This window comes from Lissotriton helveticus, chromosome 5_1 (assembly GCF_964261635.1).
Source record: "Lissotriton helveticus chromosome 5_1, aLisHel1.1, whole genome shotgun sequence".
In the NCBI taxonomy this organism is placed as follows: domain Eukaryota; kingdom Metazoa; phylum Chordata; class Amphibia; order Caudata; family Salamandridae; genus Lissotriton; species Lissotriton helveticus.
This window is the reverse complement of record NC_136065.1, coordinates 967,302,714-967,317,261: the sequence shown is the minus strand read 5'-3', so window position 1 is coordinate 967,317,261 and position 14,548 is coordinate 967,302,714. Positions and strand designations below refer to the sequence as shown.

The 14,548-nt window shown below is 41.7% G+C and overlaps 1 protein-coding gene across 12 annotated transcripts in view; it reads left to right on the top strand.

The window, feature by feature from the left end:
- Positions 1-14,548, top strand: part of LRRC27 (leucine rich repeat containing 27) — an 801,922-nt gene that overhangs the window by 750,059 nt on the left and 37,315 nt on the right. For all 12 annotated transcript variants that reach the window (XM_078643471.1, XM_078643467.1, XM_078643476.1 and 9 more), the window contains one exon: positions 10,484-10,601. In XM_078643471.1, coding sequence (XP_078499597.1) covers positions 10,484-10,601 — 118 coding nt within the window. The remainder of the gene's footprint in view (positions 1-10,483; positions 10,602-14,548) is intronic.

Here is a 14,548-nt window from a genome sequence, read left to right as displayed (position 1 = left end):
TAAGAAAGCCTCATAAAAAGGAGAAATACAAATTCGGAAAAAGAATAAGACGAAGCTGACAAAGAAAAGAGCAAAACGGAGAATATCGAAAAGAGCTTTGTGAAAAGATAATTCCAAGCAAGCCCAATAGAACAAGAAGGGGAAGAAACCAACCCCATCAAGACGAGTCATAACGGATCCCTCAATATTTGCCAGCAGTCACCCCCAAACATCCCTCTAATGGAAATAAAAGACAGAAAAGTCTTAAATCCGCTAGCACGAAATTTCTCATCAAAATGTTCAAAATCAAAAGAACATATAACAGAAGATAAACGCATCTATCAAAATTTCCAGGATGATTCCGAAAGCCCAATCTGAAACCTGTTAGAATCCATATTCCCTAGCGGCATTAAACCAAGGGAGAATAGTCGAACTGTTACGTAAGATTAGACTGCTCCAATTGTTAACTACAGGAGAAATTAAATTAGTTTCTTTTCCTGACAATATTACCTGCTCAGCGGCTCACGTAGAGTTCTGGTCAAATGTAGTTCCAGCTATTATAATTAAAGAACAAGGCATTCTTCATAAAAACGGCTTTGATATCCCCATGGTTAAAAAGGCCAGCTCTGTATGCAAACAGATGAGGGATGCTAAAGAAATAATAGACATCTCTAACAATAATTTTAATCAGCAAAGCATGGATGGTAAAGAAAGGAAATACGCGCAAGACATCACTCTGCAGATCTCCGGCAATTCTGGAACGGATCGGACTTATGGCAAAAGCCACATCCAGATGAAAATTCCTGGGCTTGGATAGCAGGATCTCTGAACAGAAATAAGTTGGACAAGGACTTGAAATTGCCTTTTTAGCGAAAGACATGCAATAGTGTCATGGAACATCGCAGGAAAGAACTGATAAAATGCTTTCTATTCTGGAATATTCACCGTCAAATGTGTTACTGCAAGAAACATTGTCTATGACAACTTTCTCGCAAAAAGATTACTTTATGTTTGTTAAAGCAGCAGAGGCCTCTAGAAGAGGCTACACAAAAGGAGGCCTAGCAATCCTACTGAGATAAGAGATAGACTGGGACCCGGAGGAAATTGAGTTCTCACTCCCAAATGTCCAATGCATTAGCATTAAGTGCTAGAAAGAAAGAATGGAGACTTCCCCTAACCTCTTACTTTTTAATATATATTTTCCAACATGAACCTCATATTCTCATGAAAATGATCACGCATTACTTTCTGTAGAAATTGACGTCTATACTCAGCATATTTCCCCGTGGTCTATACTCAGCATATTTCCCCGTGGTCACTCCATTCCTTTGAAGGACAGGCAGTTGTAGATCACAAAACTGGAAGGATACATTTGAATTCCAAAGCAATCAGTAAAATAAATCATATAATTTCCCAAGATCTGCTAACATCTACGAGTAAAATAGGCAATCCAATACACTGATTTGAAGCTACTTTACAATCAGCAGTTGCCTCGCTCCAAGGAAATACTGTGAGATGAGAAATTGTTAAAACATGTCATATGGGAAAACTTGTGGATAATAATTTTCAACAATTAAATAAATTGACTAGAATTCAATTTCACTCTTTCTGTGTCTTAAGACAAGGAGAAATAAGGAAACTGAAAAAACTCCACCAACGGAAAACGGAGAAGGAAAGACAAGCTCTAAGAGATGGTGTCTGGGTCGACATCCAATTAGCATTAAAACACAAAAATAATAAATCATTCTGGAACATAATCTCTGCACAGATGGGGATATGAAAATCTGCTCAAGCGACACTAGAATCATCATCTGACTTGGAAAAGTATATTCTAAGGCTCTATAAATCTAATCATCAGCACCTAATTTTCCCCGGACTGGATCAAGCACTGAAGAACCAACCTGAGCAGGAACCAATGAAAATTTCAGCAGGACAAATCTCTATTCTGATATCCTCCTCCAGGTCTTCAGCAGCGGTAGGACCAGATAAGATCCCAATTAAAGTTTTACAAAAAAACGCTGATGTCTGGGGTAAATTCTTAGCCCTACTCTTTCAGCATTGCCTGAAAAGCGGGGAAATACCAGAATCTTGGCGAGGGAGTGTGGTGGTTCCCCTCCTAAAAAAGGTGCCAGAACGAATTCTGCAAACTATAGACAAATAGCTCTTCTCAACGTCACTGATAAGATCTTTGCTGCTTGCGTTTTGGAACACTTAAAAGACTGGGCTGTTTTCGAGAAAAGTGATCCCCATGTATCAGGCTGGGTTTCCCCCAAAGCATTCTACATTGGACAATATTGCTGTGTTCCAAACAGTGCTTGATAAGTTTGTTAAGTTAAATGCTCAAATTTTATATTGTGCTTTTATTGATTTTTCGTCGGTGTTCGATAGCGTAGAAAGATTGACACAATGGAGAAAATTGGCTAATATGGGGATTCCCAAAGATCTCTTAACAATAATAATCTCCCTTCACACTTCAACATGGTGCAGAGTCCAAATGGGGAGAGAAAAGGCCTAACCAAACATATCTAAAAAACAAAAGGAGGAAGCCGCCCCCCACTCAGTCAATATTCAACAATGAAGGCCTCCCCCACCAAACACCAATTCGTTGTACGACCAATGGCAGAGTTCAACAGTCAATTGTACTCCTGCCCCAGATGCGTTACTTAACACTCGTCTGTCGGGTCATGGTGTGTGTACTTAAAAGATATAAACCCAGGTCTAATCTCACTCTCAATGGTGAAAACATTTTTGTGAACAAGTGTGAGCGAAGAGAGAGTGCCTCACAAACATATCCCTTTGTTGAACGGGCAGACACAGGGATGCTTATTAGCTCCCCTATTATTCTCCACCTTCATTAGCAATCTTCCGGGGTGTCTTTCTCAAATAAAAAATTACCCTCCTAAATTAGTTCAAGTTGATATACTGTGTTTAATGTATGCCGATGATATTGTTATACTCGATCAGACCCCGATAGGTCTGCAAAGAACCCTGAATGAATTAAATCTTTATGCAACAGAAAATTTTCTGGAGCCAAATATTACTAAGACTAAATCACTCCCCTTCAGTGGCAGAAGGAAGCCTTTACCTTATATTTGGTCTTTAGGAGTCGAACCGATAGAGGCAGTAAGAGAGTATGTTTATTTGGGTGGTATTTTTACGTCTAATTTACAAGATACCGCCCACCTCCAACAGCTGAGTCAGAAGGCAGAATTCCACATTGGGGCTTTACAGAGACTGTACTTCTCTATGGGAAATAGACACTTTACACCAATGTTGGAGGTTTATGGTATGAAAATCCCTCCGATTTTTTATTAAGCTATGGAATACACACAAATTAAAAACATGGCAATCTATAAAAACAAAGGAAGGGCCCACAATTCGAAAATTGTTAAAAGTGTTGCAGTCGGTACCAGTTCAAGCCCTACGTCTCGAGCTATCGGTAACGGGAATCTCAGCCAGAGTAATTTCCAATATTATTAGGTGTGTCGGGCGGCAAAGGGTGTCCCAGGCAGAAGTACAAGTTCCACAGGAGCGAAGCTAGAGCCCCTCTGTTTCCCAGAGATACAGCCCTCTCCGTGCCACAACAGAACACACAGAAGAAAAGCAAGTATCTCCAAAAAATGAATAGACCAAGAAGGACCGTCCGTCCAGGTTCCCAAACAGCCAAAAGGAAAAGATCCAGTCCAGTGAGAGACGAGATAGCTATATAATAAATGACAGAACAGAAACAATTACTCTTGGTAACTATTTATCTGATTTAGACAATATTCGCAACACCTCCCACTAACCCCCACCAGTTGTGTGCTATCCCACACTTACTTGTGTTTTGTTGCACGACTGGATGAAGTTTTACATATACGATCCAGGAGTATGTTCATAGGTCTCTTGTAGAAGACAAAACAAAAAATAGTGATGCATAAGTGTTGTAGATCCTTAGTTTAACAGCCTAGGAGCATAATGCACCACTGAAACATAGGACGACTCCTTGTGAGGCAGAATAAATAAATAACGTCTGAGTCCAAAAGCTTAATAGCAGCTTCCAAATGAAATGGCGTTTCCACGTGTTCGGGGCAACAAAATATAACCGCTGAGAGAGCGGTAATAGGCAAGTCACTGATGAGCCGATAAGTCAACGCGTCCTCACGCTGATGTAATTCCAGAGTTCAAAGCTACCCGTATTCGGTAGCAGGGAGCACATCCAGGATAATAGCGGCCAGAAAAACAATGCCGGCGGATAGTGTTCGGGGTCAGAAATACAAAAGGCAAATGCGGTTCGAGGTTGCAGCGGGTCCTCGCGCTGAATAAAGTTTTGAAATAAAAAAATTAACTCCCGCCTACTTGTAGTGCGATATCGCGCTTTACCAAAAACAAAGAAAAGCCAAACCAATAGTTTGCAGGAATCCCCTGCCCAGACTCATAGCGCAACCTCGAGCTCGAAGTTGAATATCCTGAGGACAGAATAGGGCGGATCACAGGCTACAATCCCACCAAGAGAGATTTCTGGAACAGCTGACCACGTAGGTAATCAGAAGCCAAGGATCAGAACAGGAATCACGCAAGGAAAGCCAAGCACTGCGATACTCCAGAGGAGGGCTTAAGAACCTCCCTGTCACCTGACCAGTCCAAGAGCAGTATCGGACAGCACACAACCCACCTCCCTTGCTGAGCATTCTGGGTTATGTAGTGTAAATACCGAACATGTAGCTCAAGTCCTAACAAGGTGGGCGTACAATTTATTACATGCAGTGCCAGACACCTTAAGACATCTGTTAAAACTGGAGACTTTTAGAGAGGAAGCGTCTGGGTATACTTTTAAAAGGAATATGGTAAAAGCCTTTGAGGCTTCTCAATGCACGGTTGCACTTTTACAGGAGAGGTCCCTAGCACACTTGAAATTGTTTTTAAAACATCTGGTCCGTAGCATCAGTTATGAATCTGATAAAGAACATCGCATTCAATTGAAGCATTATAAAGTGTTTGCAGAACAAATAGAATTTAAAACCTATGCTCCCTATTTGCGTTTTCAACTAGAGCATGGAGTAAGGCGCTGTACTCTTACGTTTGGGTAAACTCCCTTTAGCAACATTTTTAGCTAGCTGGGAAGGTACAAATAACCCCAAAGGCATATGTGAATTATGCAATGATGGCCGACAAGATTTGCTTCACGTTTTACTGATATGTCCCAATGCGAGTATAGTAGCGGCATGACGACGTTATATAATTCTTATTCAATTAAAGTATAATGCATTCTTGGCCCAATATCTAATTACTTTGTGTAACTCTCCTGTTAATGAATTTTGTGTGCCATAACTTGTTTAAGTTTTTAAAAAGCTTTCTGAAGCTGTTCTAAGATAAAACCCACAATCAGAAGATTTTATCTTATCTTATCTTATCTTTATTGAATGTTGTATGGGTAGGCGATATTGTTACTGTACCATTTTATAGTGTGTTTTAAAAGCAAAAGTGTTCCATCTTAATCATGTTAAGATCATTAATAATAATTGTAATTCTGTATTTGTTGATCTCAGTTGAGCTCTGAATCCAATAAAAATGTACTCATATACTGACTGATATCTGATTGTTGTTTTGGTGTTTCTGGGCTGACAAACACCCACAGTCCACCCCACAGCCCACCCCACACATGATCTACTTGATACAAAGACATTGATTTCATGAAAATGTGCAAGACCTAAATCCCCTACAGAGCTTCCTTGCATCAGGATAACCCATGTGCAGTAAACAACCATCTGTATGCCCAAACACCCAAGAGTGCCAAGAGGACCTTAATTGGGAAACGCTGCACTGTCCAGAAGTTATAAGTGGATATCTCAATCAAGTCTCCTATGGCCCTGCTTCCTTGCTCATGGTTTCTAACAAGCAGTTTTTAGCAGGTCTGTGCCAAAGGATATGTGATCCTATAGATCAGTGAAGTGCACAATCAATTTGTATTTGTTTCTGTGCTCATTCACAATTTCTTACACGTTTGCCTTGTTGCTCCTTCTTGTATCCAACTTATTTCACTTAGCATTTTCCAGTGTTCTGACGCAGTAAAGGCAATTGAACGAAGCATGTTTAATTTTTTCTGTGCTCACTATCTGCGTGCTGAAGCTCCCCATATCAAGTACCACTGGTTTTCACATTGTCCACATACCTCAAGCTCTCTGTGCCTCTAGCTCATCAACATCTTGCACTGTCCAAGTGCCACATGCACCTCATAATGTTTATCTGTGCCTCAAGATACTATCATTGTCTCTGTTTATGCCTCATATTTCGCACAGTATCTGACCATATGCCTCAAGAGCCTACAATTGAAAAAATGCAACATATGCCCCTGTTACCTTTTGTTAATGTCTCAAGTTTCTCACTCTGTCTGCCGGTGTGCCTGAAGCTCCTCACATTAAGTGCCTCGAGTTTTTCACAGTCTGCCTATTTGTCTCAAGATCCTCTCACCGTCCGAGGTCCCTGGGCTTCTTCACGCCACCTACTCATGTGTCCCAACCTTCTTGCACTCTTTTGTATTTGTCTCAAGTCTTTATTGCAGAGTACATATGGTGCTTTGATAGGTGTCTGGGAAGAAAAGAGCAAGTAAAGCATTTCATTTTGTCAGCTCCTGAGCAAATATGTTGCACGACGAGCTATGGGTGGCACGGAGGGCTGTGTAAAAATCAATTTTTGGAATATGCTAGGAAATTCTCTCTTGAGGCACCTGATCACTCCCAAACCTTCATGAATGAGTGTCCCTTTGTAGAAAGTCCACCATTTCTGGATGTTCACCCCAGAATGTTTGTATTTTTCTGTACCCTCTTTTTGCTGGACTTTAATGTTTATGCACTGTTACTCTTGGTGAACATTAGTAAAGGGCCTGTGTTCCTTCTTCAGAGATGTTGGCTCATTCCTGTCTGATGTATTTAATTTGCCTGTATGTTCCTAGCATATGGTGTAGAAAGTTTACTAGTTAAAAGCCACCTGTGGACTCTAGCGCCTACTGCGCCATCCACAGAGTGGGCCAGTAAAACATGGCTTCAAGCCTACCATGTATAACCTGTCTGGCGTAGCCTAAAACCCCTACTGCCAACCTGTCAAAATAACCCTTCTTTTAAATATTATTAAGTGATTAAGTGACTCCCAAATCCAACTTTTTGCCCACAAGGTAAGGTGCCTGATGTTTAAAAGTGGAAAATGTGTGAAATTAAAGTTGGCATGTTCCTGCAGTGACTAGGCCCCATAAGCTATTTTCACTGGCAGGGCTATAGCTGCCGGGCAGGAGGACCTTGTTGCAAAGGTGGCAATTTCTATGCACCTACCACAAAACCGCTTCGGACTTGCCCCCACTGCAGGATTTTGAGTTCCACAAAAATCAATAGGTAAAATCTTTGACTGGGATAAATCTGATTGTAACTAACCAAGACTCCATCGCGGTTGGCATGAAATCGCACCTAGGTCCCGGTCTACCTCTTCCATAGACAATCATTGGCGCCCAGTGATTTTTGGTGCTTTTGTTACTTAAAACTTAAAAAATTCATATCTATGGTTACCCTTATTAGATTTTAGCTGTTTGATGTCATTTTGTTTTACATTTTATGCCAATCTAATTCGGTTTGGAATTTGTATTGTTTGCTGTTTTAAAAAAAATGTATAACGGTTTTGGTACTGCAGAAAACTGTACACATTGCCCTAAGTTAAGCCTAGCTGTTCTGTGCCATTGATGTCAGAGGGTTGAGCGCAGGTTAATTTAGTGGCTTTGTGGTTCACCCTGCTAAGTTAGTGTAATTATTCCTTGAGGTGGGAGACAGTACTACCCAAACAATAATCCACTTACTTACACCTATCTCTTTATTTCATGACTGACTTTCCTATACAATGCCTCTGTCACACATTTAGTCACATCAGAGCACTCGAGACCATGGACAGAGAAGGAGACTGACAATAGAGGAAAAAGAGACGCATTAAGAAGTACAACATGGAAAAACAGTTAGAATTATGTTTTTATTCATAGTAACCTGGCTTATCGGTGTAGATGTTCTATCTGAAGTAAAACCCTGATCAAAACTTAGTTTGGCTTCACCTAGAGTAGCATGTTTGACTTCTGTGATCAAACATCACCCTCTCAGGTTGCCCTCTACAGCTCCACGCTATTCTTTTTACCAACTGTAGCAACTCTGTTAGCTTCTATGGAGACTTCAACCATCCGTTCAATGCCACATGAGCTAGACATCATAAAAAGGCTGGTTCCAGCTGAGCATCCCAGGTAAAATTCAACCCTGGTCCCCTGCAATAAATTCTGTTTCAACAACAATACAGCAATGCCCATGTTTATTCAACGCCACACTGCAACCTTCGTAAATTGACTTGTGCCTATTTACTGTCAGGAACTATACAATTACATCTCCCAAAACCTAACTCTAGTGCCTCCAGTCTGTATAACATTTAAAAACTACTGAATTATCATCAAGGCCATCTACACCGATAAGCCAGGTTACTATGAATAAAAACATATTTCTAACTGTTTTTCCATGTTGTACTTCTTAATGCGTCTCTTTTTCCTCTATTTGTCAGTCTCCTTCTCTGTCCATGGTCTCGAGTGCTCTGATGTGACTAAATGTGTGACAGAGGCATTGTATAGGAAAGTCAGTCATGAAATAAAGAGATAGGTGCAATTAAGTATATATATATTGGTGTCTGTAAAAAAAACTGGAACTGAATTATTCTATGATTGTGAGGAAGTACATATATGAGAGGATGGGCAGGAGAGAAAGAGGACCTGGTGGTCTATAGTGACAAATGCTACTGAAAGGTCAATGGGAATCAGCAGACAGTCTACTTATTTGCAATGCTCAGGGAGTCACTCACTATCTGGAATGCAGACATGCCACCGCTTCGATGGAGGCTGAACCAGTATTGGTACAGCTGAAGCAATAAGTGATGGCCTGTGTGGTTTTGCAGCTGAAGGGCAATTGCTGTTTTCAGAATATTCCCAGTGAATTTGAGGTAAGTAGTGGGGAAGCAATTTAAGAATTTGTATCAAAGAATCATTGCAAATTTCTTGAGTTTTCTACTTGTACAGATGGGCACGCCTATCTAATCACTAGCCCATTTGGTACGTACAGGATGTTAGTAAGTATAATTACTGCACTGGAGGCACTGAGGACTCAGGCGCATTGCTATTCCCCTTGTAATTCCAATTTGGGCAGAAAGCAGACTTTGTTTTAAACAGAATTGCAAGCTGTGGAATAAAAATCGCATCTTTGGGATTTTCTGTGGACACGTTGCCAGTGAAAACCTGGCAGAATATGTCTGGGGAGGTGCCCAGAGAGTGGGAAAGCCTCTGGAAATTGGTAAGTAAACTCCAATTTGTGCAGCTATTCTCTAGGCAAAATCTTGGAATAGGGCATCTTAGGTATGTACCAGGCCTGAGGTATTCTGAGGTAGTTTTTATGCGCACTTTTTAATAAGAGTGTTGGGGTTTGATTCTGAAAAAGGTCCTAGGATTCACAAATTTAGTTCTACTGGCCCATGCCTACATGAGGAGTATATTGCGAACTATTATGGAATTCAGAAAGAGATCTATGATTTTTGCAACAGTGGATGATTTCCACGAGTATTCATGGACATAACCCTTTACAGATACGAACATGTATTGCGGGTATGAAGTATATATCCACGATGTAATCCAATGGTTCCTTTGCTCTGAATATTTTTTTCTTTTGCATGGAGAGAATACTTTTTTTTAGGGAGATCGCTTTTATCCTAATCTGAAAAGATCTGTTGGTTTGTTACCGCCTTATTGCCATGCCATATTCACATTTACTCCTGTTTGGATTGGAAACGACCTCAAAAAAACAGTTACAGGTGTACATGTACAGAAATGCCCCCAAAACATCAGATAGGAGCACATTTTTTCCTTGGTGGCAGAATTTCTTTGTGACCAAATCCCATTTATAATGGCACTGCAGATACTGTGAACCAGATCTTTGCCTTGCTTGAGCAATTGTTTTAGCTTCAACTTGCACTTCTAAGTGCACAAATCTTTGTAGGGCGTGCCCTGGTAATAACCACTGTTGCAAACAACTGCAGGATTTATTTTCTTTTTCTTTGAGGAGTGCTTGGTCTACAGCCAGTGCTTGATCTACAAAATATCTACCAATGTATGTTTCACAGAGCTACCTAGTTTAGTCTCCAACCAAAGCCCCCTGGGATTTAGCATTGTTGTGATACCTGTAATGGTGTATGCTGCCTGAAGTTGTGGCATCCGCCTGACCCACCGCTTCTAATCAACATTTTTTCATAAGAATGTTGGATGAAGATGCCTGCAGTAAAACATTAATATTAGCAGTGTGGAATTGAGGTTTGATGGAGGCTCGATGTTTTGCCTGGAGTCCCTTTACCTTCAGTTTACATAGTTTGCAGTGGATATAGGGACTTTTCGTGGATGTACAGCCTAAAGGCTTCTTTCATTTAGATTTATGAAAGTGATTAATATTACTGTTTGACCATCTTTTTACAGAACTTCAAGAGACATTGATTTAGAGCATAGAATTAACCAACACATTCAAATGATGCAGGAAAAAAGAAAACAGCCAACATTGGTTGAAATGCGGACAGCAAAAGAAGACCTAAAAACTGTAAGTGTTTAGCTTTGTTGTCCATAAATGTTATATGGCTCGAACAGGTGGGGGCTGTAATATTTAAGTCAGAGGAGGATGTACGTCTATTGTCAGTGGGGTGTGAGGATATCGGTCGAACAAGTAAAGGACCACAATTTGTACAAATGTTAGGCCTCCCCAAAAATCTTATCTTTAGTTTTATTTACTGAGATTTCTTACTACGGTGTTTGGAACCTACAGCAGCATTTACAGCTTTCGGTGGGAAAAAAACATTGGCCTGCCGCAGAGTTAGTTCCCCGAATGTTAGTTCTACCTTACCAGAACTATGTTAAGTCAGACAAACACAAACAAGAGGCTTCTATTAAATGCAATGTTATTTAGTCTTTTATTTGTCTTTGCTGAGGATTGCATGATATATGTATTAATACTTTTATGAAACTCTAGGGAATGTAACTAGTGGGTATAGTGAATTGTGGAAAGAACATGTAACTTCATTCTGGGGAATTGTAGATGGGTTAAAAGACCCTTCTCTAACGCACCACATCAGTGAGGACCTCTTGTGTCCCTCAGTTAGACTTCAGGGCTGCAGTGTCAGTATCTGCACAGGTTGTACATTAAAGCTTCATGCAGTTCCATAAGTAACCGAGTCAGCAGCCGCTGGCTCTGGGGAAAGTTACTACTTCATGGTAGAAGGAGATAGAAGATGCCACCGGGATGCTACTGGCAAAAGTGGCAGCAGCAGAGTGACAAATACACAGGACGAAGGGGTGCCTGTACAGAAGGAGTGTAAGGAACAGTTGCCAATCATCTTCCTGTAGAACACCCAGGAGCCAGTGGGGTCGTGAAGCTGCCCAAGTAACAGAAGTGTTAGAGCAATAGGTCCATTGATTTGCAGGGGTAAAAAAACAATTGTATTTCAAAATGTCGGGGAACAAAAATAAAAACAAAAATGTAGAACTAAGAGGCAGAGGCTAAAAACAAGACGTAGCAGAAAGATCTTCTAATATAAGCTTCGCCAGGATCACCTTGATCATTGCAAGGTAGCTTGTGTTACTGGTTTTTCCTTTCTAGATTCAGATTTGTGTGTGCTGACAGTGCCGTGGCATATTCTCTCTAACAGGTCTCTATATTGACTTGGGATCTGCAAGTTGTGATTGACAGGAATTAACATTTTGGATTGAGGCACATATAACACAGGTTTCCAATCCCTGGTAGGCATGCCAATTCAATCTGTTAGCATTCCATTGTGTGCTGTTAGCATACCTACAGAAGAGGAGCAAAACAGTGGCGTACAATTAGTCTCCACAAACCCTGCTGTGCAGGGAGCCCCGAGCTCCAGAGGGGGCCCTTCGGCTCTGCGCATGGGCGGCCTTGGCCTGAGAGCTCCTGACTGTGTCTGGAGGTTGGGGGGGGCCCTCCATGTACTTTGCAGAGGGGCCCACTCAAGTTTCGTTACACCACTGGACCAAAAGTTGCCAACTTCATCAAAGTGGGATCCAGCCCATAGGCCAGACACCAATGGGTTCCACCATGGAGTGGCTAAAATAATAAGATTAAGGCTTCATATGCTGTGCTCTAACATACAACCTGGAGTTAGATTGAAGAGCATAATTGCAACTACCGGATACTGTTCTAGTGCAACAAATACCCATCATGTAACCACACATGTCCCGTCTCCTGCTAACACTTTTACCACCCCTTTACCTAGAGAAACATACTGTTTGTGGCAATAATCCTGAAGGAGTTGGTGCTTCCTCTCCACTCCCAGCTATACCTCTTATACTAGGGATGAGGGAGTAAGAGGAGGTCTACTGCTTGCCTCTACACCTGTATGTTTTCTCACGTGTTGTCATGCCCCTCTTGGCCACCAGTCCAGACCTAGGAGTGATTCTCTCTGCAGTCAGATAGCATACCCTTCACTCTGGGCCCCTTTAGCTAATATGTGTTGAGTCCAAAGTCCTACCAGCCTCTCTTCAGCTCTCACTTGCTCTTTGGAATACATATGGTAGGCAAGTAAGCTGGGTGTGCCCTGGACCTACCCACTTCTTACATCACAAGTGTACATTACAGATGCTGGTGTCCCTATCCTGGCAACCTTTTCCAAGGATCCAGTATTTTGAGTGAAAGAATGTATAGGTTGTGATATACTGTAATACCCCTGCTTTAATGATTACACAGGATCCCTCACGCTATAGGTGTGGGCGACGTGGGAAGTCCCCTCCATGTACTTGCCCTAACAGCAAGGACACACAATAGCAGATGGCAGCAGGAGACACATTGCAGAGATTATGAAAGAGAAGGTGTTATGCTTGTCCTTGATTACCCAGCTTTCTCTGTCTTTAGTCTCCAGAGAGATGGTTTGCCCATTGTGCTTTTCATATGCAGGCAGTGTTCGTGGTCCAATTGAAACTTGGTTGGCACGATCAGAGCTTGCTGACCTCTGGAAAGGCCACCATTCTCTGTGGCTCCAGAGCAAATCTTTTCTCAGTACCAGAGAGGGCAGTTGGACAAGTAGTATAGAACTGTGTGTGAGAGATAATATTTACGGGAGAGATGGCAGTCCTCCCGCAGTGTTGCCTTAAGGACTAAGAAACACCTTATTTTCGTCCTTGCATTTGACCGTCCCTTTCCAGTTTGCTGTGGATTCAAGATGGTGACACCACTACAGAGGTGCGCTAATATCTAGGGATACCTTACCGGTCTCTCTATGCTGCAAGACTGTCTGGCCCGAGTAAAGGGGGAATCTGAGTGAGCTCCCTCAGAATGCCAAATTGATGACAACTTCCCGACACCTGAGGCAGGAGTACTCTGGCACTTCTTCCCTCCACGTATGATAGCAGAGCATGATTCAGAAGCTAAACTGAGGGTGAGGCTGTGTTCTAAGTTGCCTGTTGCCCACAGTGTGCCTCCAGTTTTTGTGAGGTGAGTTTTGGTGCAGTTGACATTGAAATGCCCCTAAAAGAAAGTAAACAAAAATGTTTTTAAAACAGTGCAATACTTTTTTCCAAATCAATATTTAATGAAGATACCCAGAATGACGATAGTGCCCCTACTGGCAGTACTCACTCTACATTGCCCCAAGGGGAAACCAAGCAATCAAGACCTGCATTTAGGGGTCGCTAGTTGCGACCCCAAGCTTGCCTCTTGCTACTCCTGGTCACTGCCTTTGCAATACCTGGCCACAGAAGTGGGCAAATCAATGCCAAGAACAGGCTCTAACCTCGTTTTCTGCTTATTTTTTATTTACATTAATAGTGAATAACCATTTATTATTCACTATTAGTGTCACAAAAAATGGAGCAGCAAGATCTGGACCTTCACTGGCATCGTAGATAAGAAAAATAATGTTATAGGCGAGTGTGAGTTTTTCTGAGTGTGTATATGTGGGAGCATGTATGTTTGTATATGGGATTGTGAATGTGAATGTGTGTGTGTGTGTGTGTGTGTGTGTGTGTGTGTGTGTGTGTGTGTGTCAAAATGAGTGAGTAAGTATACGTGAGTCAGATTAAGAGGGAGCGAGAGAGTGTGAATGAGTGAGTCAGGGTGAGTGAGTGCACAAGTAGGTGAAAATAAATGAGTGCAAGTCAGTACTAATGATAGAATGAGAGTGAATAAGTGAATGTAAGTGGGCATGTGTTGTTATGCTTGCAGATCCACAGTTGTACCTGCTTCATGGCTTATAGAAGCACCCTTGACAAAATGTTGGCCCTGAAATACTGGAGGCAATACTTGCAAATGGGATACCCTCTGCAAAATGTTACTGCTGGCACTCTAGCTGATATTTTAGCATGGAGCACCCATGAAATAATGCCAGCGCTAGAGTCCTGGAGGCAATTCTTTGCATAGTTGGCACCTGTGGCAAATATCCTGTGATCGCACATTGGAGCAGATTCTTGGCATGTGGGAAGACAACTGTGGCATAGTCATGGGCCCATCCATGACAGAAATGTGGTCCTTGGCGTATT